General features: G+C 31.4%; 1 protein-coding gene and 1 long non-coding RNA gene across 2 annotated transcripts; both read left to right on the top strand.

Moving 5' to 3' along the window:
* Positions 1 to 2,296: 2,296 nt before the first annotated feature.
* Positions 2,297 to 3,381, top strand: LOC129911777 (protein sisterless A). The gene has a single exon (XM_055989690.1). It carries the CDS (start codon positions 2,655 to 2,657, stop codon positions 3,234 to 3,236), a length of 582 nt encoding a protein of 193 aa, XP_055845665.1. The 5' UTR covers positions 2,297 to 2,654; the 3' UTR covers positions 3,237 to 3,381.
* A 12,334-nt stretch (positions 3,382 to 15,715) lies between these two features.
* Positions 15,716 to 16,539, top strand: LOC129908223 (uncharacterized). Its single transcript, XR_008771238.1, has 2 exons — positions 15,716 to 15,963; positions 16,079 to 16,539. It is a non-coding gene; the product is annotated as an uncharacterized LOC129908223 (long non-coding RNA).
* The last annotated feature ends 6,308 nt before the right edge of the window (positions 16,540 to 22,847 follow it).

Genomic DNA, 22,847 nt, shown 5'->3' with positions numbered 1-22,847 from the left:
ATATAATCATCATATAAAAAAACAAGATTGCTTTTTTTATTTACTGGTAAGCAGTGACTAGCCCTTAAGAGATGATTTTTGTGTAACTACCCTATTTAATTTCTTTTAAAAAGCTTTGAATATAATACTTTTTCGGATTTTAAATCCATACAAAACTACAAAACTCTACAGTACAGCTCAACTAATATTTTATCAAACAAATCAAAATAATCCTAATCCAGAATAGCGTTCGCTAAAAATATGACCACATCGCCAAATTATGGTAAATTAGTTTGTTTGAATACCAAAAAATTTTTTAACTTTTAATTTTCGTTCATGTTCTAAAACTTCAACATTTTGAAAATCATCTTAATCAAGAGATTTCAGTATCACACAATAATTTCTTTTTTAAGTTCTCAGTTCTTGGGAAGGGTCATGACCCCGTGACCCCCCCCTTGTATACGCCGTTGTAGTGGACTGTAAATTATTAGTAGTGTATAAATAAATAAAACACAAATGAATTCTTGTTCTTATTGGACTGCGCGTCCTGTTTATTCAAGGATCTTATTAAGACTGAGGAGAAGAGAGGGAGGGAAGAATAATGAAACACACACGATCGTTGGTTGGTGTTGTTGGTTGGCATGCCATGCGTGTGTGTTAGTAGGCTTCTTCTTCAAATAGGCGCGGATTATTTAACAGATACCTTTCTATAAAATGACGTAAAAATGATCTGTAAAAAATTTCAAGCAAGTCCATCCATTATTAGGCTTAGTGTACTGTACAAATCCATGCACAGACCAACAGTACCCAGCAAACATTTCCCAAACATTTCAGAACTGAATCATAATTGGTTCACATAAGTGAACAAAACCTTCATTTATGAATTCAATTTTGAACCTTTTTGAGTCCTTTCTCCTGGGTAGCGTGGCAACACATTCGAATCATTTTTATGGTTCATAAATGATCAGGGAATTCTCCATTTAAGTGAACATAAATAGGACGTGAACACACCCAAGATATAACTTTTTTGAGGTTTTACTTGTGCGCATTCACATTATGTGAAGGAAAATTGAACCTTTGTTTAGAAATTCATATTTGATGCAGAAAAATGAATGTTTTTCGAATTAACATTCTTCACATAAACTGGACGTTAAGTGAATATTCACAAAAATGTTTGCAAGGTAACGCGTACACAAACACAAATGAACAAAAACCCATTTTAGTTTCAATATGATGAATTTCAATTTAACCTGTAAAAAATGGTAGGTATTGTGTAAAATACAAGAATAGAGTAAATATTTCAATAATAGTAAAAGCTTTTTATAATTTTTACCTGATTATGTTTTTGCGTTATACCATAAAAATGTCTGGCCAAAGTAAGCTCTTAATCCTTTTAAGATCTAAACAAAAAAACTGATAAAACTATATGTAAATTTCGTACGCCAATTTCCAAGAAGAGTATAGGGCAAATTATACCAGTTCAGAAAAAGGCATCTTCCAACTTCCGCGTAATAAATTAAATAACATATTATAAAAAAGGGTTAATATTTTACCCAAAAATTTAATTATTGTATGTACATTGATTGTGAACTATGGAATTTTTTTTATTAGAAGGTGGATAAAAAAACCTTATTCTCAAAAGCAATGCTATGTCAAACGAAATTACGTTAACACTATTATAAACCAGTATTAACTAAGTTTTTAACTTTGTGAATTTATATCCATCAACATCTTACAAATGACTCACCACCTTCCCCATTTTTCAAAAATGACTCTGCAATTCTTATCATCGTTTTTGAAAAATAACAATAAATATGTATGCCCGCCGCACCATATGTTTCAAATATGTTGCCATTGTTCAAAAATTGCATCTTGCTTATCTCACAATTTAACAAAAATTATGTCTCCTCATGAACAACACCAAAAACAACAATGTGTTTAAAAATTACTCAATTCTTAATTCAAAGACTTGTTATCGTTGTTGATGTTAGAAATTCCACCTAGACGACACAATAGATTAGAAAAACATTACTTATCTCATTAATTTTTTTCAAAATTGCATCCATTTCAAATAATGTACATATTTGCACATCAACAACATGTTTGTGTAAGAAAGTCATCACAAAACCCTAGTCCAGAAAAGTATCAAAACAACAACTCTCCAAAAGATAGTCATCATAATGAGAATTCGAGTATATTGTCTGTTGTCTCGTCCTGTGACCGTGACTGTCATCAATTTTTGGCAGACAAACAACATTTTTATTTGTTCGTAAACAAAAGACACAGCGTGTGCCCCTCGATTAAAAACCAATTTTTATTGCATACGACACAATCTGTCAGGCAGTAAACACTTTACAATGACTAATTGATCTGCTGTAAAAGGCGCAAAGTGCTACCTGCTCTAAGCCTCTCTCAAGCCTGTGTTCATTCAGTGATAAAAAAAATATGTGTTTTTGTCTGTTTTTATGACACATTTTGTCGTAAACAAAAACAACTTTAGAATGGTTAGGGTGGGGATGATAAGAAGCAAATTGCGCGGAGAAGAGAAAATATAAAACCTAACAGGATCTCAACCGATCATCACAGTCTGCCAACTGACATAGAAGTGACAACTTAACTGTCAAAGAGTGTTCTTTAAGAAAAGTGAATAAAAAGTGACTAAATTTTTACTCAAAATGCAAACCGAAATGCAAATTCAGGCCACCAACTACCTTTCGGGAATATTTTTACAAAAATTCAACCCCACAACTAGCGAAAAAGCTGTTTTAAAACCTTTAGCTTGCCATCATGATCTTACACCAGCAAGTGTTGACACAATCATCGACTTCGAGATGAAAAAAGTCATGGCCAAGTACACTGCTGAAGAGGCAAGCTTCGTAGATCAGAAATTAATTGAAAATCCAGTGATCGTCGAACGAAGACCGTCAAATCGATCGGGCTCTGAATCAAGTTCATCAGTTCGTGATCCATTGCAACAACAAAGAGCCGAATCGTGTCGAAAGTCAAGAATCAATAACAAAATCAAGAAGGCCAAGTCCAAGTTTCGTCATAAGTTTATTACAATGAAATTGGCCCAAAATGCTGCTGCACTGGAATGTATCAGAGATGTGATTGCTCATGCTGAAGCTAAGCTTAAAAGTACCGGTTGCAGTGAGGCTACATTGAGAAAGTTGCGAAGTGCTATGGGAGTTGATCGAATGGAAATTGATAATTTGACAGAGATAACTCGTCAGTTGGGTAATGTTACTGATAAATAAGAACGATTTTTAATTTTTTTTTTGACAAAAAATGTAAATAATTGGTTGAATGTGTAAATATTTATTTTATAAGAAAAATGTGTAATATTATTTTAATAGATGAAATAACAAATAAATGTGATTAATTTAAGATTCAGTAAACAAATTATCTTTGTTTTTTTGGAAAATTAATAAAGTTTTTGATGGATTTTTTAAACAAAAGTTAAAATTGCATTCTAATTTTATCAACACGGGATCATAAAAGACAATATTTATGTAAATGACTATGAACTATTTGCGTGGAACAAGCTTAAATAATAAAATAAACACGATAACTGATGAAATTTTTTATATTGTTAAAAATAAGACATTTTCCTGGAAATGATTAACATAATTCTTCTCCAAGACTAGGTTAACAGATCACACTGAGCAACAAGGGTTTTGTTTTATTAAGTTTGATGAACTTTTCCGAAGGTTTTTGAACTCGAATCCGAAGTCAAAAATTTTCTATAAGCTCCTATTTTCGTTATTAAATCTCAATAATCTATTTTTTGCTACTTTTTAAGCATTTCCTTAGCTTATATTGGTTTTGTTTCAGGAACAAAACAATAATTTTCTACAGGTTTATGGGGTGTTGAACTCCAATCTAAAATCATTATATTTGTTATAAGTTCGAGTTTTCCAGATATTCCCGTTATAAGATCTCAATAATTGATTTTTTCCTACTTTGTAAGCTACAGTGGATTTTAGCTTACAGTGTTCTTTTTTTTATCAACAAAACAATATTTTTCTGTAGCTTTTTGGTGTGCTGAACTCGAATCCAAAAATAAAATTTGTATAGAATTATAATTATTTTTGACGTGATAACGTCTTATAAATCGATGAACCATGGCAGCCACCACAAAAAAGTGACGCCATTTTCTAACGTTCTACTCTCGCACTTTTACAGTGCGGCAAAAATTTCAATTAAAATTAAAAATAAACTATTAGAGATACAAAAATCTTCTATAGCTTATTTGAAAGATAATAAGCTAAAGTTGAATACATTTGAAGGATTTAAAAAAATCCGTCTTTTAATAGGGTAAATAGGGGTAAAACAAAATTGCAAAAAATTAAATTAAATAAAGAGTTGAATTTTTTTTAATCGATTCATAAATTTATTACAAGACTGACAATGGTATTGAAAAAAATTCTAAGAAATTTCAAAACCAAGTTATAAATGGTTTTCTAAAACTAAAACATGAAGTAGAACTTTGACGAATAAGGGATTATAGGTAGGGGACAATTGACAATTTTAAAAACGTCATTCGAAAGATAATAAAAAAAAATTTGGGGTCTAATACGGATTTTTTTTTAAGTCTCTGCGTTTCGAAATATGAATTTTTGAAAAACACCTACCTACTTATTTTGGGATATTTTTTGGTGAGTTTTTGTTTTTTTTTTAATTTTTCGCAGCGTTCAAAAAATCTGAATTTCATAGACCATGTGCGCATACATGTGCAAAAAATTGGTATTTTAAAATGGTTTTTGACCCAAGTTTTTTTTGACCGTTTTTAACTTTTTTTTATTTTTATCTTTTTTTCTTCAACAAATAAATAAATGAAATTTGTATTGTAGATAGATAATAGACAGGACTATATTTTTGCAATTTCAATCAATTTCGTAAACACAATTTTGAGATAACGGTAAAATAAAGTTCTATTTTTCAACAGATTATATCTTTTGATTCAGAGCAAATACAAATTTGATTTATTGAGCATCCTGATGATATTACCTTTCATTTGATATATCACACATAACTATACATTCAGTACAAGCTAAACAATGTTGAATTAAAAAACTTGGAAAATACCTCAAAACACCTGTGGAGATCTGTTGATCATGAACAGCCACCAGTGTGGGAAGTACCATAATCTCAGTTTGGAATTTCGACATGATTGAAAGGTGAAATAATGAGCTTTCACATGATATAAAATTTTTTATAGGTTGTCATTGAAAAAATTGATCCAATAGCGTGAGAAGATAAAATTATATGTTTTTTTGCCTTTTTTTGATAAAAATTGATCGAGTTCAAAAAATTCTAGCTCTTTTTATAGATGTCTAATAGACATGATCTATATATGTATATATTTTGAGCTGAAGCAATAAGCTTTCAGGTGGTATAAAATTTATTATAGGTTGTTTTATCAAAAAAATGGATTTTTGGATGATGGAAGTGAAGTTTTCACTTATTTCATAAGAAATGATTGTTTTTAATAAATTATTTTAATACTTTTTGTGCATTGCAAAAATTTAAAAATGGTTTAATTCTTTAGAAGAAATATTTGACTTTTTAATGGTATAATTTTTTTTGCAAGCTTTAAAAATAAAAAAATTAATATAATGAGAAAAGAACAAAGGTAATTTTTTTTTTAGCTTTTACTTGTAAATTATGATTGTTTGAAATAAATAAACGCTTCAATTGACTCATTTTAAACAAAAGCACAAGACCTGTTCTCTTACGACGTTATCACGTCAAATCATCGTCCGTAAACCGGCTTTACAGACAACCTCTTTTTTGCTACTTTTTAAGCTACAGTCAGTGGTTTAAGCTTTTAATTGAACTTAACTCGAATCCAAAGCCAACAATTTGAGATTTGAGTTTTTGAGATATTCCCGTTATAAAATCTCAGTCATCGATTTTTTACTACTTTTTAAGCTACAGTGGTTTTTAGCGTACAGTGGTCTTGTTTCGGAAACAAAACAATACTTTTCCAAAGTATATAAACTCGAATCAGAAATCAAATTTTTTTTATCATTATCAGCTTGTGTTTTCGAGATATTCCTGTTATAAAATCTTAATAATCTATTATTTGCTACTATATAACCCAAACAAGAGCTGCTAAAAAAAATTGTGGGCAGATTTGAAATCAGCGATACCAAATGGAAAAAAAGAGTTAAGAAAGTTTAAATCAAAAAAAGAGGTATCATTATAAATTGAAGCTTTTAATCCTTGTATGAATCATTTTTTTGCTTTTATACCTCAGTTCATTAAAAATTGATTTTGTTAATTTTCAAATGTCTCTAGCAGGAAAAGCTTTAGCTATTTTGAAAACTATTTTGTGGTTTTTCTAAATTGGAAATATTGCGGCTTTCATTTCTAGATTAGAATAATTATTTGTTGATTTTAACTGTCAATAATTTATTATAACATAATAATATGTTTTCGGAGAAAAAGTTAAGTTTGCAGTTCAATTTTGCAAACGAGTTTTTAAAACCTCACCTCTACATAATTGAAAGTTGCACTTTCCTATCCAACAAAAATATCCAAAAAAAAATGTATGATTTTCTTCCGGCAAAACTTTTATATTAAACAAAAACTTTTCATACAAAATTCGAACTTAATAAAAACAAAGAAAAAATAAAACAAACAAACTTTTCCAAAGTCAATTTCAATTTATTCGGTACGCAATTATTGTGTCCTCTGTTTGCGAGAGTGTCTTCGGTCAGTGAACAACGAACACATCTTATGCTCTTTTGTTTTGTTTTTTTGGGGGAAAAAAGAATTTGAAACAAACATACAGGTATTCACTCTTTCTCGGTGAGCAATGTCCTTTCACGGTCTCATTGAATGTGTATAAAGGATTTCAAAGTCTCTGGCAGTCAAAAAAGTTTGTTCAACAACTTCTCAAAGGATATGCTTTATACGAAACGAAACTTTTGGGATTTATTTAACCCAAAAACGATCACACTGCTGGCTTGGCTAGCTGATGGTTGGCTGGACCTGAACCTGAACTCGAACCCGGACCTCCTTTTTGAAATTCTTCCGTAAGGTTATATTGTTTTCAATTTAAATTCACTAAAAGTTTCTTTTTCCTCCAATCCAATTCAAGGTGACGTGATTGAGTCTTGTGTGTTGTGCGAGAGTAAAGGGGTTTAGTAGGGTTTGTTAGTGGGGATATATTCTGACTGAATACTGTGCATATCCTTGAACTTTTTAACTTCTCTTTCTCTCTCTTTGCAGAAAATATACTTTCTGTTTAAATTTCGGTTCAGTATACAACTGCATGGCTTTGTATGTACCAGGGATTGAATTAAGAATACTGCAATTGCAGAGTCCTTAATTCGTCTCAACAACGTACCACACACACACATACTCACACTCAAAACCAACACCATACAAATATTACCACAGAATTGCGGTAGGGTCATTCTGACTAAATAAATTATTCTAATTGAACACAACACTTTGACCAGAGTCAACTAACCATGTTACCCAATCCTGATGGGGCTACTATACTATATACACTGGCACTGTTTGTACCTGGAATGAAGACTGCTCGGTTGGCTGAGCAGACAGAGTATTAAAAACGAGGTGAAGGTAAAGCATATAAACATACAAAAAGTCCAAGCTTCATAAAGGAGAAATATTTTAATTTAATTTCACGCGTGCAGTAGGAATTTATTTAAGTTCATAGAGGTGTAGGTGCTTTTGCTTTTTGGTATTTTTTCTACTATAATAAAACTATACCTACTCAAGCCGCAATGTTTGGTGCAAAGTGTGTGAAGGATAAAGTACTTTACAAGTTGACAACTTTATTCAAAATGAAAACTCTACCAGCATATAATCTTATCGCCTGATGAATATGAATTACAAAAACGAAAACAAAATGTCAAGTGGAAAGATTGCAAAGGAATTTATTTTAATTTTAATTTTGTTTTCTTGTTGATAAACACAATGCAGAGTGGAGGTCTTTGCAAAATTTACAACTAATGGAAAGATTAAGGGTTTTCTATTCATCTAAAGTGCTTACTGGCATAGCTTTGGACATGGTACATATTTTTTCTTTTTCTTGTTTGGAATTCAAAACAAATTGTAATTGTTTCTTAGGGCTTAGTTTATGTGTTTTGAAGTTCTAAATAAGAATCTGAAGTTGTGAAAATTAATCAAAGAGTTCACTACTGGAAAATGCCTGAGTGTATTTTTTTTTACTTTTATAAAGTTGCCTAAAGGTTTCCCTAAGTTCTTTAAATGATTTGGACTGTTGCACAGTTGAAATAAATAAGAAATTCAGCCAAATATGCTTGAAATAGTATTTTAGCACTTATATCTATGATTGCAACCTAAAAACAAAGAAATTGATACACTTAAACATATAAATCTAGGTTATTTGATTTAAAAGAGCTGAGCAGCGAACTTGTTTTTATTTCAATTTTTATTTATAATTGTTTGCTTATGTTTTGCTATATATAGATTACATTATTTTAATAGCTAAATAAATAGTTAAACAAATATATACTTCTATACGTAAAGTAAGCACCATTTGTTGTGCCATAACCAGGTTTCGGTATGTCCACCAGAAGTCCCATTTTTTGCCTAAATTTCTCTAGATTAATTTTTTTTCTTTCATCAAACAGAAGCTTATATTCTGGTCTACAAACTTGCCAAAAAAATTAAAGTGAAGCCATCGTTGGTTATCCTCCATTAAGCCCTTCTTCTTTCTCTGGCAATGTTGCTATTTTAGCTTCAAACTGACACAAAAATCCTCGAAATTTCTTTAAATTTCGCATTTTCTAATTCATTAAGCTCTTTCAATCCAAGTAACTGTTTAATTTTGTTGGAAAATTTTGAAATTTTCACAATCGAGCCATATTGTAAATAAGTCACCATTTTGAACCTTAAAATGTCAATTTATTTAAAATGGCGCAAACTTGCGCAAAATTTTTTTCTTGATTCGGTTTATAGACACATTGCTTATTATAAAAATAAAAAAAACCCAAAAACCATATTTGACCATATTTAGAAAACTCCACTTAAAATTTGAAAATATTTTTTTTTCTCATATCGCACTAACACATTTAAAATCACCATTTAAAACAAAAAAAACACGAAAAAAACTATTTTTTATTTAAAGACCTTGACTATTAATACACTCCATTATTAATTTAATTTTCACAGGAGAAATATATTTGCACAATAATGAGCTGTAACAAAAAAAAACCTTAAAACTCTTTATAAAAAAAAAAACTGAAAAGAGGCTATGTTCACTTGTCTACAACTTATGGACTAATAAATAATTGCAAACAATTTGATTGCATTTTGAGCTTTCATATATTTGGGATTACTTACTTACCATGAGTCGTCCCACTGTGTGTTGCACTGTTATGTGTTCCTTTCTTTGTCATTTAATTTCGTTCCTAGTACAAACCTAATAAGTTATTCTTTTTCGGTTTACTCATTAGTAAACATATTCTACAAAAATTAAAATGTTACTCAATTTTTTCACTTCTCCTCCAAAATTTCGAAATTATGTATCTTCCTACTTTAAATAATGCAAAATTTTGATAGCTATCGCTCTTAAATCCAATTAAAATTCAGTTTAATAGAAAAAAAAAACATTCTTTTACTAAGCATATGCTTATGGTCATTTTTATTCGTTACGCCAATGATCATCAAAAATTTTGATCAATTTTTTTAAATCCAGCATTATTTTAACAGGGTGTTTAAGTACTTGTTTCACGTTCTTTTTCCTTTAAGAAAAACACCCTTTCGGCCAAAAACCAAAATATTTCGATGCACTTTTTTGTTTCTTGGTTCTAATGGCAAATGAAACGTTCATGTCGAATTTTATCCCTGTAACATCATTGGAAGTAAGTTTTCTAAAATATGTATTTGTTGCACTAAAAATAGCTTCTACATTTAAAGAACTTTTATATCGACTTAGAGTAGTCGTACAAATTTGGTTTTAATATTGTTAGATACAGCATACAAATAAGCTTGTTTTAGTTTTTAAATGACTTGCGAAGATCAATGTATTTCTTTTAAAGCTACTCTCCTTCATGCCTTAGACTTATAAGCTTATTTGTATTTTTCTAAAAGTAGGTACCTCTTCAAGAGATAAAAATAATTTCTCATTTAACCAAAATTACCTCATATCAAGATACCAAATGTTCCGAACAAATATGAGTACACTTAAAACCATGCTTTGCGTTTCCGTTTAGCAATTATGTTTCTTAAATTGCCAAAACACCCACTCACAAATTCTGTAACATTTTGACCTCAAGCTGTTTCCCGTAACATATAGAAACCAACCAAATCTCACAATTCAGCACGTGATACTGGTACTCTCAACTCAAATCCAATATTCCACAACCGCAACTATTCAACCAACCGAAATGGTGTTAAGTTACTTACAACGTGACTGGAATTCAGCTGGACACTATTGTAATCTTCAATACCAATGTTCGCTGCGTTTCCATTTATTTTTTGATATTTTATTGGCGCTTGTGTTCTTGCATTGAATTTTCGAAAATAAGCAGTTGCAATGAAATAGATAGTTAAAGATGGTTTCCGAAATTTTAAAAACACAGTAATATAGTAACACATTTTGTCCAAGTTCTACGAGAACACACAAAAATGAAAATGGCCGTAATTTGAAAACACCCGTTTGTGCACTTCATCTTTGTTATATTTTCAATCTGTGATCTGTCACACCATTTGCAGAAAAATCCTGCTACCAAAACGATTTGTTAGCTTAAACTGCCATCCCCCACACCAACCAACCAACTAACTCCGCAGCCATCAACGACCCTGTTTTCAAAGTTATGCTAACCCCGGTGTCTCACACTCTCACGAACAACTTAAAGCAGTATCCGCCGCAACATCCGGCTCCGGTTGTTATATACGTTCATATACATAACATTCTGCCACTGATGGCTGACGATGCCGAAGGCGTTGGCCATGAATCGTCGGCACGTCATTGCAGTGCCATTACATTTAATTTTAAATCGTAGTTCACCATTCCTCCTTAAAGCTGCAAAAAGTCAATGGTGGAAGAGTGGCAATGGGATGGTATAAAACACAGAGAAACCATTTCAAGCCATCGCTATACACAAACACACACATATTATCCTGCCAGCATAAGACCAAGACTGAGAAATTGAAAAAGATTAAAAATTATACCTAGCTTCCCTCGGCATCGGCTCTGGGGGAGGTAGGACGCTATAGAGTGAAATCCTTGATTTTTGTTTTTTTGTTCGTAACATCCCGAACGAACAAGGAACAAGTCGAAGAGATGGAGGGAGTTTCACATGGGAATTGTGGATATACACAGACAGGAACACACTCGCCACAGCTCGCGCTCCTGGGCTTAATATACAACAAGTTTACGAGTATTTGCTGGCTTTAAAATCCAAAAACAGAATATGTTTGACCTTGCTCGAAGGGGGATTAAGTATTATTCAGAGGTGATGACAGGGATTTGGGTGTGCCTCTGTTGTGGTAAATGCCGACAACCGAAAGACAACGACAACCAACGTTATGCTTGACATTAAATTGCGAGGGGCGGCAGTTGCCTCGATTGCAAAGCTTTTGTAAATTAGTTTACCCGATTATCTGATTGCTGAAAATTGTTTAATTTTCAACTTCAGGATGAAGATTAATGGCATTTTCTTCAATAGAGAATTTCAAAAAGGACATTTATAGGTATACTACCTACCCTTTTCAATGAAAGACAGGGGACAAAACTTTCTATACATAAACTTGAATGTTTTGTTTTGAAATAGAAATTGTTGAAACGATTTAATAATATCGTCCGGTATTTAAATAAGAGGTTGACACCACCGCTGCCATCATTAATGATGGAAAAAGGTAACAAAAAATTATCGTAGACATGTTATGAAAGGACGAAAATTGACACTTTTCGTCAAGGGACTTTTCGAATTTGATGGTATTTGATTCTTACGTGGTTACTTGTTGTACAAAGAGGAAGAGCATAACTATTATAGTTAATTCCAAAAGGAAATAGAAATAAAATAGTTAAAGTTTGATAGACCTCTATTTAATTTTTAGCTTAAATATTTTACAATTTATATACACTCAGACTCAAATTTAACGCACACCATATAATTTCTATAGAAAACCTATTATCACCTTTTATCTTAGTATTATTGTTCTTTTATCCGATGAGACGAAAGTGAGATTAAATTTAAGGGATGGAATGAGTAATATGTGAAGAAGGTTTGTCTTTCAAACCACGAAAATTCTAGAGATGGACATTCTTTTTGGGTGGAATCTGTGTTTACAATTCGTACGGAATAAGTTTAAGTTGATTTTTTCTCATCACCTTTTTTTACCACATTTAATTCCAGTCTTTACCTCTCGAAGTACTTCTCCAGTCTTCTTATCATAATTTGTAACTCATCTTCATTTTTGCCAATACGCCATCCAGTGGGCCACCCAACAAACAATTTTGCTTCTGTAAAGCTTTACAGGTGCTTCTATAGCTTCTGTAAAGCTTTATAGAAGCGAAATTGTTATTTGGCCAATAACCCAGTAAGCAAATTCTTCTTTCCAACACTTTCACCCATTGCCATCTCTCCTTCTTCATTTCATCTTATATATCTGCCGTAAACAAGCATCAGAACAGAATTGGGCTCATCGACCATTCCTGCCTTACTCCCTTTCCAGTCCAAATGTTTCCCCCATCGATACTGCCGATTTTACTCTACTCATAGTTCCTTTGTAGAACTTCGCCACTCTTTTTCCTTAGCCCTTCTCTCACTCCAAAGCCTCCCTCATTATTTTTTTGTCTATACTGAATCTACCCGAGTAAAAATTAAACTCCGCCGCACCATCGCCACCACACCATTATCAAAAACGATCTATTCCACCGCATCACCGCCGCACCATGTTAAAAAATGTCTACTCCGCCACATCACTTCCGCACCATGATCAAAAATTCTATTCTCGTAATTTTGCAAATGTTTTAATCGTCTTGGAAGCTATTTTGACATAAACAACATAATGTCAGTCCCTACCAATATGACTAAGTACAGGTAGTGGAGTGGTTAAGGCGTTAGATTGCTAATTCAACTTGCTTTGAGCACCCGGGTTCGAAACATTTTCTCGTCGAGTAGTGTTTTTTTTTTAAATTTTTCAATCCAACATTATTTATCTTGGTATGAAAGTGTGCGGCTGTGCTGCGGCGGTAGTGCGGCAAAATTTTCCGCCAAATAACGGTGGTATGGCTGTGGTGCGGGGGCCAAGAAATGTTTTTTTTTTTTACGTGATAACGTCTTATAAATCGATGAACCATGGCAGCCACCACAAAAAAGTGACGCCATTTTCTAACGTTACACTCTCGCACTTTTTCAGTGCGGCAAAAAATTAAAATTAAAAATTAAAAATAAACTATTAGAGAAACAAAAATCTTCTATAGCTTATTTGATAATAACCTAAAGCTAAAGAAGGATTTTTAAAAATTCTGTCATTTAATAGGGTAAACAGGGGTAAAACCGAAAGATGAAATTTGGGCTAAAATCTAAACGTGAAGTCGTAGAGAATTGATTTTTTTTTGCTTCAGATAGATGAGATTAATTTAAGAATAACTGTATTTAAGAAAAAATTCTAAAAAAAATTTGAAACTAAGCTATAACGTTTTGTTTGAAGTTTAAACGTTGCACACGTGTTGGGGCTATGACAAAATGATGATTTTAGGTAGAAATTTTTTTTTTGACAATTCTAAAGGTGCCAGGTGAAATATGAGTCTAATACGGTTTTTTTTCAAGACTCAGCGTTTCGAAATATGAATTTTTGAAAAACACCTTGTTTTTTAGGGGTATTTTTGTGTAAATTTAGATTTTTAGCTTTTTCTTGGAGTGTCTCTCAAACTTATAGGACATGTAGGTTTTGGCCTTATGCATACATGTGCAAATTGGAATCGTTTAGTGAGTTTTAACTGAAAAACGGAAGAAACAAGTTTTTAAAAAACACGTTCTTTGACCGTTTTTAACCGATTTTCATTGTTTTTTTTAAATCTTTTTTTCTTCAATAGATAGAGGAATAAAGTATGTGGAGCAATGATAGACCATGACTACGACTATATGTGTGCGAAGTTTCAATCATTTTCGTAAACACAATTTTGAGATAACGGTAAAATAAAATTTTAGAATTCAACAGGTTTTAACTTTTGACCAAGAGCAGATAGAAATTTTATTAAACTTTTATGAGCATCCTGATACAATTACCTTTCATTTGGTATATCACACATAATGGTAGACTAACTACAAGCTACACAATGTCAATTCAAGAAACTTGCGAAAAACTTCAAATCACCAGTGGAGATCTGTTGCCCCCCGAACAGCCACCAGTGTGGGAAGTACCATAATCTCTGGAAATTCGACATGGTTGACTTTAAAAAATTCTAACTTCTCTTGTAGAAATCTTTGAAATGAGATTGATACGTCATATGAAAGGTGAAATAATAAGCTTTTACATGGTATAAAATTTTGTATAGGTTGTCAAACAAAAAAATTGGTTCCATAGCGTGAGAACATAAAAATAAATGTTTTTTTTTGCTTCTTTTTTTAATGAAATCTGATCGAGTTCAAAAAATTCTAGCTCTTTTTGTAGATGTCTCATAGACCTGATCGATAAATATATTGAGCTTAGACAATAAGCTTTCAGATGGTATAAAATTTTGTGTAGGTTGTTAGGGAAAAAAATGGAATTAATGACGTGAGATGATAAAAATTCATGTTTTTTTTGCTTTTTTGATGAAAATGATTGTTTTCAATAAATTACTTTTATACTTTTTGCGCATTGTAAAAATTTAAAAATGGTTTTATTGTTAAGAAGAAATACTTGGCTTTTAAATTGCATAATTTTTTTTGTAAGCTTTTAAAATAAAAAAATTAATATAATGAGAAAATACGTTATCACGTAAAATCATCGTCCGTAAACCGGCTTTACCAGACAACCTCTTTTTTTTTAATTCCATTCTATTCGTATTGCTTCTTTGAGTTTTCTTACCACCTCTCTGATTTCTTCTGTACTAATTTTACTAATCCCAGTCTTGTCTTCCGATCTTCTTTTTTTTATTCTTCTGCCAAATTAATATAGGTCACTGTGGTGTATGCGTAACATTTATTTCAGCTGTACAACTTAAAATATAAAATCTTTCACTTCTGATCAATTTATAGAGTCAATTGATTTAAAATAGTTATTCGAAGGATTTTATATCCCTCTCGTGTTTTTTTTTTTAAATTCAAGTTATACTTGAAAAAATAGGGTAACCATTCTTATCATGGGTGGATAAATGGATCGTTTGTGTGCACCGTAAAACTTTTATTTAAAGCTTTGATATACCGAAATCGACAAGTTAGCTCCATACACTTTATCCTTGGGTCTTCAGTGTTATCACTTCAAAGACGATTTTAAAATGAATTGAAGAGAAACTTATCGAAGATTACTGTCAGGCGATCACTTGGCGTGTAACAGACATAAACTGAATGAAAGTGTTAGATTTTATAACACATTACTTTGTACTCTTTTGCAAATACAATTTACTATAAATTCAAAATGTGGAGAAATTATAAAAAAATAAAATAACATCTCAACTGATATAAAACATTTTGAAGTAGAATTTTCAAAAAGTGTCAAATAAATTCAATCGTTCGACCTTGTCGTCACACAAAATATACAAATCATCTTACATTTCCCTCATGCCATAGAAATCTCCACCGCCATGGAGTGCTTTCATGTAGTTTATTACCACAATTTGTATCTCTGTGTTGCCACGTATACAATTTGCATTGAAAAATTGCATCTTCTTGTGAATATATCCTTGAGTCACATAAAAGGAAACGAAAATGTACGCATCATCAAATGGCATAATATTGAAGTCATCAACCAAGAGGCGCATATAAACACACATGAACAACAACCATTTGCTGCTGCTGATTTTACTGCTGTTGTACCGTGTTGTCGGTCTATAAGATCAGGCTCCAGGTTTTATACTTAGCCTTAGAGAAGTCTCGACAACATTGGCGACACAAATTCCACACAATCTCACTTCTGTATTTCTACTTCTTGTCGTTTCCAGGTTAGATAGCGAAAATTGGATTTCAGATAGCACAGAAGAGTTGGAATCCTCTTCTTCAGAGATATTACCCAATCCCAAATCCAATTTGATTTTCTCCTCAGTGCTTCTGTACTATATGATGCACCACTGCACTACTTTCTCTCTCACTCTGTCTGATGTTGTCAGCTATGAAAATCTCCAACAAAAAATGTAAAAAAAAAAAAAAAATTATACGAAGAATCCACTCAAGAATTCGTGGTGTTAGCAACGCACAGCTTATTGCATGACGTTGGTATACAGCGGATTTGTGTACAAGCTAGAGAGGAGATGGAGGACAGCCTGCCAGATACAAATCCTTCTATTCATTACTTCACTTGAGGATGAAATTCCTCGCCTTCGCTCTCTTCCATCTAACTATACAGCAAACAATGTGAGAGGAGGTTGGACGAGGAACTTTATTAAATGCATTAGCTTAAAAGTACCGTACTTTGTTTTTTTTTTTTTTTCAACTTATTTTTTGTATCTTCATCTTTAGTGGCACACAGTGCTTGATGTTTCCGCTGCTGCTTCTGCTGTTGACAGATTTAGTGTTCGCGAACACAATTGTGTTCCCCAGTAGCTTAATAGCAAAGGTGGATTTAACCAGGCTTTAAGTGGAAAATAAGAGGTTTCTATAACAAAACATTGATTTTAAGAATAGACCCGTGCAGATATAAAATACAATGCATTGAAACCTAAGTAGCTGCAGTGAATAAAAATTTATAATAGTCATCTAAACTGCTGCTTTGTTTGTTGATCTGAAGAGGCTTTCTTGATTCCCTGATGCAGAAAGGATATTAAATCATTGAATTGTGCCTAAGGGTTATTTTTTTTTCACGAATGTCTTTCACACAACAAGTGCATGCATTGCATATCTCTCTTAGTCATAAATTGGTGGGGTTTGATTCTACACCTATGTTAAATTTTTAGATGTAATAATTATGCTTTTTCTTTTCTTTTCTCTTTCTTTCTTTCTTTCTTTCCATCGATATAACTCAAATTTCTGTAAAAAAATTCCCCCTATCCATAATTAATACTTCGTCGAAGGTCTACCTCATGATTTTGTTTTCAAAAACTCTTCATAACTTTATTTTGATTTTTTTTGGAATTTTTTCAATACCTAACAATAAATTTATCTGTCGATTAAAAAAAAAGAGGTTGTGTCTGTAAAGCCGGTTTACGGACGATGATTTTACGTGATAACGTCGTAAGAAAACGGGTTTTCAAACAATCATAATTTACAAGAAAAAGCTAAAAAAAAATACAATTTTTCTTTTCTCATTATATTCATTTTTTTATTTTAAAAGCATACAAAAAAAAAAAATTATACCATTAAAAAGCCAAATAATCAAAACATATTTAAATTTCTACAATGCGCAAAAAGTATTAAAATAATTTATTAAAAACAATCATTTCTTATGAAAAAAGTGAAAAAATCATTTTCATCACACAAAAATTCATTTTTTTGATATAACAACCTATAATAAATTGTATACCACCTGAAAGCTTATTGCTTCAACTCAATATATATATATTGATCATGTCTATTAGGCATCTACAAAAAGAGCTATAATTTTTTGAACTCGATCAATTTTCATCAAAAAAAGCATGTATGTTCTCACGCTTTTGAATCAATTTTTTTTACACAATCTATAAAAAATTTTATATCATGTAAAAGCTTATAATTTCGCCTTTCATATGACGTTTCAATCTTATTTCTACGATGCCTAGAAAAAAAGTTAGAATTTTTTAAAGCCAACCATGTCGAAATTCCAAACTAAGATTACGGTACTTCCCACACTGGTGGCTGTTCATGATCAACAGATCTCCACAGGTGTTTTGAGGTATTTCGCAAGTTTTTTAATTTAACATTGTTTAGCTTGTACTGAATGTATAGTTATGTGTGATATATCAAATGAAAGCTAATATCATCAGGATGCTTAATAAAGTAAAATCAAATTTGTATTTGCTTTAGATCAAAAGATAGAACCTGTTGGATAATAAAACTTTATTTTACCGTTATCTTAAAATTGTGACTACAAAATTGATTGAAATTTTGCACAGATATACATAGTCCTGTCTATTATCTATTTACAATATAAATTTCATTTATTTATCTGATGAAGAAAAAAAGATAAAAATAAGAAACGGTTAAAAAAGGTAAAAAAACTTGGGACAAAAAAACTTTTTGCACATGTTTGCGCACAGTCATATAGAACTACATGTTCTATAAGCTTGAGATTTTTTGAATGCTACAAAAAATAAAAAAATAAAACTCACTCAAAAGTACCCCAAAATAAGTAGATGTTTTTCAAAAATTTATATTTCGAAACGCAGAGACTTAAAAAAAAATCTGTATTAGACCCCTAACTTTTTTTTTAAATTATCTTTCGAATGACCTTTTTCAAATTGTAAAAAAAAAATTACCTTCCTATAATCACTACTTTGTCAAAGGTCTGCCTCATGTTTTAGTTTTAGAAAACCATTTATAGCTTGGTTTTTGAAATTTTTTAGAATTTTTTCAATACCATTGTCAGTTTTGCAATAAATTTATCTATTGATTAAAAAAAAATTCAACACTTTACATTGTCGCGTTTGGAAAATAGTTAATTTTTTGAAATTTTGTTTTACCCCTATTTACCTTATTAAAAGATAGAATTTTTTAAAATCCTTCAAATGTATTTAACTTTAGGTTATTATCTTTCAAATAAGCTATAGAAGATTTTTGTATCTCTAATAGTTTATTTTTAATTTTAAATTGAAATTTTTGCCTCACTGCGAAAGTGCGAGAGTGGAGCGCTAGAAAATGGCGTCACTTTTTTGTGGTGGCTGCCATGGTTCATCGATTTATAAGACGTTATCACGTCAAAAATGCAAGTTCCTACAACATTGAATTTAGAAAATAGCTTTTTTGCAATGTCGTTTTACCCCTATTTACCCTATTTAATGAACGTATTTAAAAAAAAATTCGTGGATGCAGCCATGGTTCATCGATTTATAAGACGAAATAACGTCAAAATTATTTCTACCATTTAAATAAAAAAATATTTCACAATACATATGCAAGTACAAATGCTATTGTTCTCAAACTTGAAAAAATTAAAAACACAACCAAAAAAAGTTCTGACCTGGGGTTGCGACAGTGATTTTCATATAGTTTTTGGGTCACTAAAACCGAATCCAAAGTCTGTTTTTCCCCATCACGTCAGGATAACCTCAAAAATGTCAGGAAATGTAAATGTACGAATATGTTCATCATATAGTTTTTGGGTCGCTGAATCCAGATTCGAAGTTAATTTTGCCCTATCACGTCAGGTTTCTGAGATATCCTCAAAAAAATGTCAAAACCAAAAAAACAAAAGTTTTTATCTGGGGGTGTGAATATGTTAGTCGTATGTTTTTTGGGTCGCTAAAACCGAATCCGAAGTCCATTTTGCCGTATCACGTCAGGTTTTTGAGATATCCTCAAAAAATTTTAGATAAGAACTTTTTTTTTTGGTCTTCACATTTTTTGAGAATATTTCAAAAACCTGACGTGATAGGGTAAAACGGGTTCAGCGACCCAAAAAGTATATGAAAATCAAAGTCGCAACCTCAGGCCAGAAATTTTTTTTTTGTGTGGCTGTGAAATTAATGAAATCCACCTTCATACTCGTATTTAAGCTCTCTTAAGCTTTAGAAAATAATTTCGTTACTTAAAAAGAAACGAAGGGAGTATGTCTTGTTTAACATAATCAAGAGGATAAAGAAAGACGAAAAATTTATCAAGCAAACTTAATTAGAGTGAATTTCTCTATCTTTTATGAACACATACAAAGAAACAAAAAAAAAAAAAAAAAACCATGACGACCGACCAAAGACGACTTGCAAAAACTTAAGACAAAGAAAATTAAAATTCTTTTGCACAGCAGGATGATAATGAAACGCATTTCCCAGATGAATTGATGAAGTTTTTTTTTCTTTCTTAATTTTTCAACTGAATGAACAAAGTTAAGGAAGATAATAATAATTTACAGGATATACTAAGAGGAGAGACCTTCATCAGTGATACTATTGTACTGGTGCATCATATGCAATATGTTCGAATGGACAATGTATCTATCTATAATATCATTATTGCAACCATTCAGAACTCGATAAAATACCAAAACGTGACTTTCGACCGAAATCGATGCAAAACTTTATACCAACATAGTTTTGATAGTGATGATGGTGATAATGTAGCATATCGGGAGCACTATGAGGATATCCACACACAACTTTGTTACCAGGTATACGAATAGGATACAAAGTTGAATGTACGAGTAGAGAGAGATATTCAAGGTAATTGTATGATAGTTGTGGAGTGGAATGGTCGATACGTGATATGAAGCTAATTTAAGCATAAAATCGGAAATGAGATCATGTATTCCACTTATAGAGCATTTATGTTTCTGCAAAAGTCAATATTCAAGACTATTCATTTCAATGTTGTTATACTGTTTCAGTGTTTTGGAAATTGGAGAGGAAATAATAAAACGTGTGTACGGGCTAGGATATGAAATGGTGGTCGTTATCGTTAGCAGTTATTGGGATTTAAGTGAAATGATTTATTTTGAGTATTTCCGGTAGTGATTTTGGTAATAAGATTTAACCACATGCGTTTTTAGTATTTTTTCGCAAAGATTCGGGCAAAAATTTTGTGTTTAGTTAAAGTTTTATTTGAATAAAGTCGAGAGTATATTTTCGCACAGCTGCATGTTCCAATTTGCAAGAAAATCGATGATTGTTAGCAAATTCTCACAAAACCTAAAGCTTGAATTTAAGCCTTAAAGGTGTTCAGAAGTAGATAAAGACGTCAATCAAAATGTCTTTTCAGTCTATTCTTTTGTGCAGAGGGCTTTAGCAGTTTGATCAATGCCGTCTTTACCATAAGGGCACACGGGGCCCGTGCCCAGGGCCCCCATTCTCAGGGGGGCCCCCAAGGAACGAAAATTTCTCTCACACATTTATTCTTAAAACATTTTTGTCGGGTAGACCATCTACCAAAAAAGTTATAGTTTTTATATGGCAACCAAACAACCAAATAAAGTTTTTTCTACACCTATACGGAAAATATATGTATGTTTTCAAAATGAAAACAAATTATGTGGCGTTTTATGCGGACAAAATTTTAAATTCAAACGACCAAACCCAAATTCAATTTTCCAAAAAATAAGACAATAATATTTTCAAAAAATACAAGAAAAATATCTTTTTCTTTCCACTGTAGGTAGGTAAGATTATTTATTAATAAAAACAACGAATTCTCTTCCATTATCTTTTTCCTTAAATAATAATTTCATTTAAAGTTTATAAAACTGTCAAATTTTTAGTGCTTGTGTAAAAATATGTGAAGATTCGTATTAAAAGACGAAAAAAGAATCAATTCGTCGGCAAAAAAACATCAATACTTTTTCCGTTGGAAAACGTTTAAGAAAAAATTATTGCCAGCTCGTCGACGGTACATCAATGTTTTGGTTCAATGGAAAACGCCATGGTACAATGGTTGGCACCCCCAAACATTTTTTAATTTGAATTGCGAATTGCTCTCGTATTTAAAGATTGACAGATTGACACATAAAATTCATTAAATAACTTTAAAAAAATTGTTTTTCAAAAAAAAATAATTTTTTGTTATATCCAAAAATAATTTTTTTTTTTAAGTTTTCTTAATTTTAATATCAGTATAAACATTTTAATGTCAAAATTTTCATTAAAATCGATTGTGTCGTTTACATTAAAAAATCGGTTCTATGGCAAGTAGGTACCGTTAATAACAGTCCAAACAAACATTTTTCTCATTTCAAAAGTGCGGCTTATTTGCAGCATTACATGTTTTTTTTAAAGCAAAATTGTTATCCGTTTTTGAGAAGATTGCAATACCTCGAAAACTTTATATTGGAGATCCGTTAAATCCGTACAAATCGTCTCTACAAAGTTTTTAACAAATCTATCAATCCGTTTTGAGCTCTTTTTTCCAATTCTTCGAACTGAAACTTATAACGGATACAGGATTATTATTGGCAGTGGCAACGATTGATGTCACAATGCATGTATTATTGGCGCCCCTGCCAATAATAAAGACACTAGGTACTTTATATGGAATAGAGCTCTTCATTTCGACCGGGTAGTACCCGTCTTCACTAATACCCGGGTACCCGTATTTTCGAGTATTACTCGAGTACCCGGGTACCCGGGTACCCGGTATTTTCATATATTATAATACCCGAGTACCCGGGTACAATAAAGCCATTTGTTTGTTTTATTTGATAGTGTTTGATTTAAGACTATTAGGGCCATGGGATCTATGATGGGTGGACATTTTTTTTTTTTACCAAAAACCAAAAATGATTGGTATATTCTAAGCTACAATTTAAGACAATAAACACTAACATTGGTTTGCGGCGTTCTTATATTATAAGCGTTTGAAGGTAGCCATATTGATTTTTTTCCGATTTTTTTTTTAATCAAACGTCAAAACTTTTTTGGACCTTTTTCTAATTTTATGATTACATTCCCTCAATAATCTTATCAGATTTAATTTAAGACTTTAATCTGGAAAGTGTATAGCGTATATCTGGAAATATTTACATTTTAATGCAACCACTTAAAACAAATTTTCGCTTATTTTTTCAAGGAAAGCTTTTTTCAAATCTCATTTTCTCCGCTTTTTTTTACTTAATATTTTGGAAATTTTTTATGGAAATCTATAAAAATCTGAATAAACAAA

This window comes from Episyrphus balteatus, chromosome 2, assembly GCF_945859705.1.
Source record: "Episyrphus balteatus chromosome 2, idEpiBalt1.1, whole genome shotgun sequence".
Lineage (NCBI taxonomy): Eukaryota > Metazoa > Arthropoda > Insecta > Diptera > Syrphidae > Episyrphus > Episyrphus balteatus.
The sequence above is the reverse complement of the archived record's forward strand: the minus strand, read 5'-3'. Positions and strand labels throughout refer to the sequence as shown.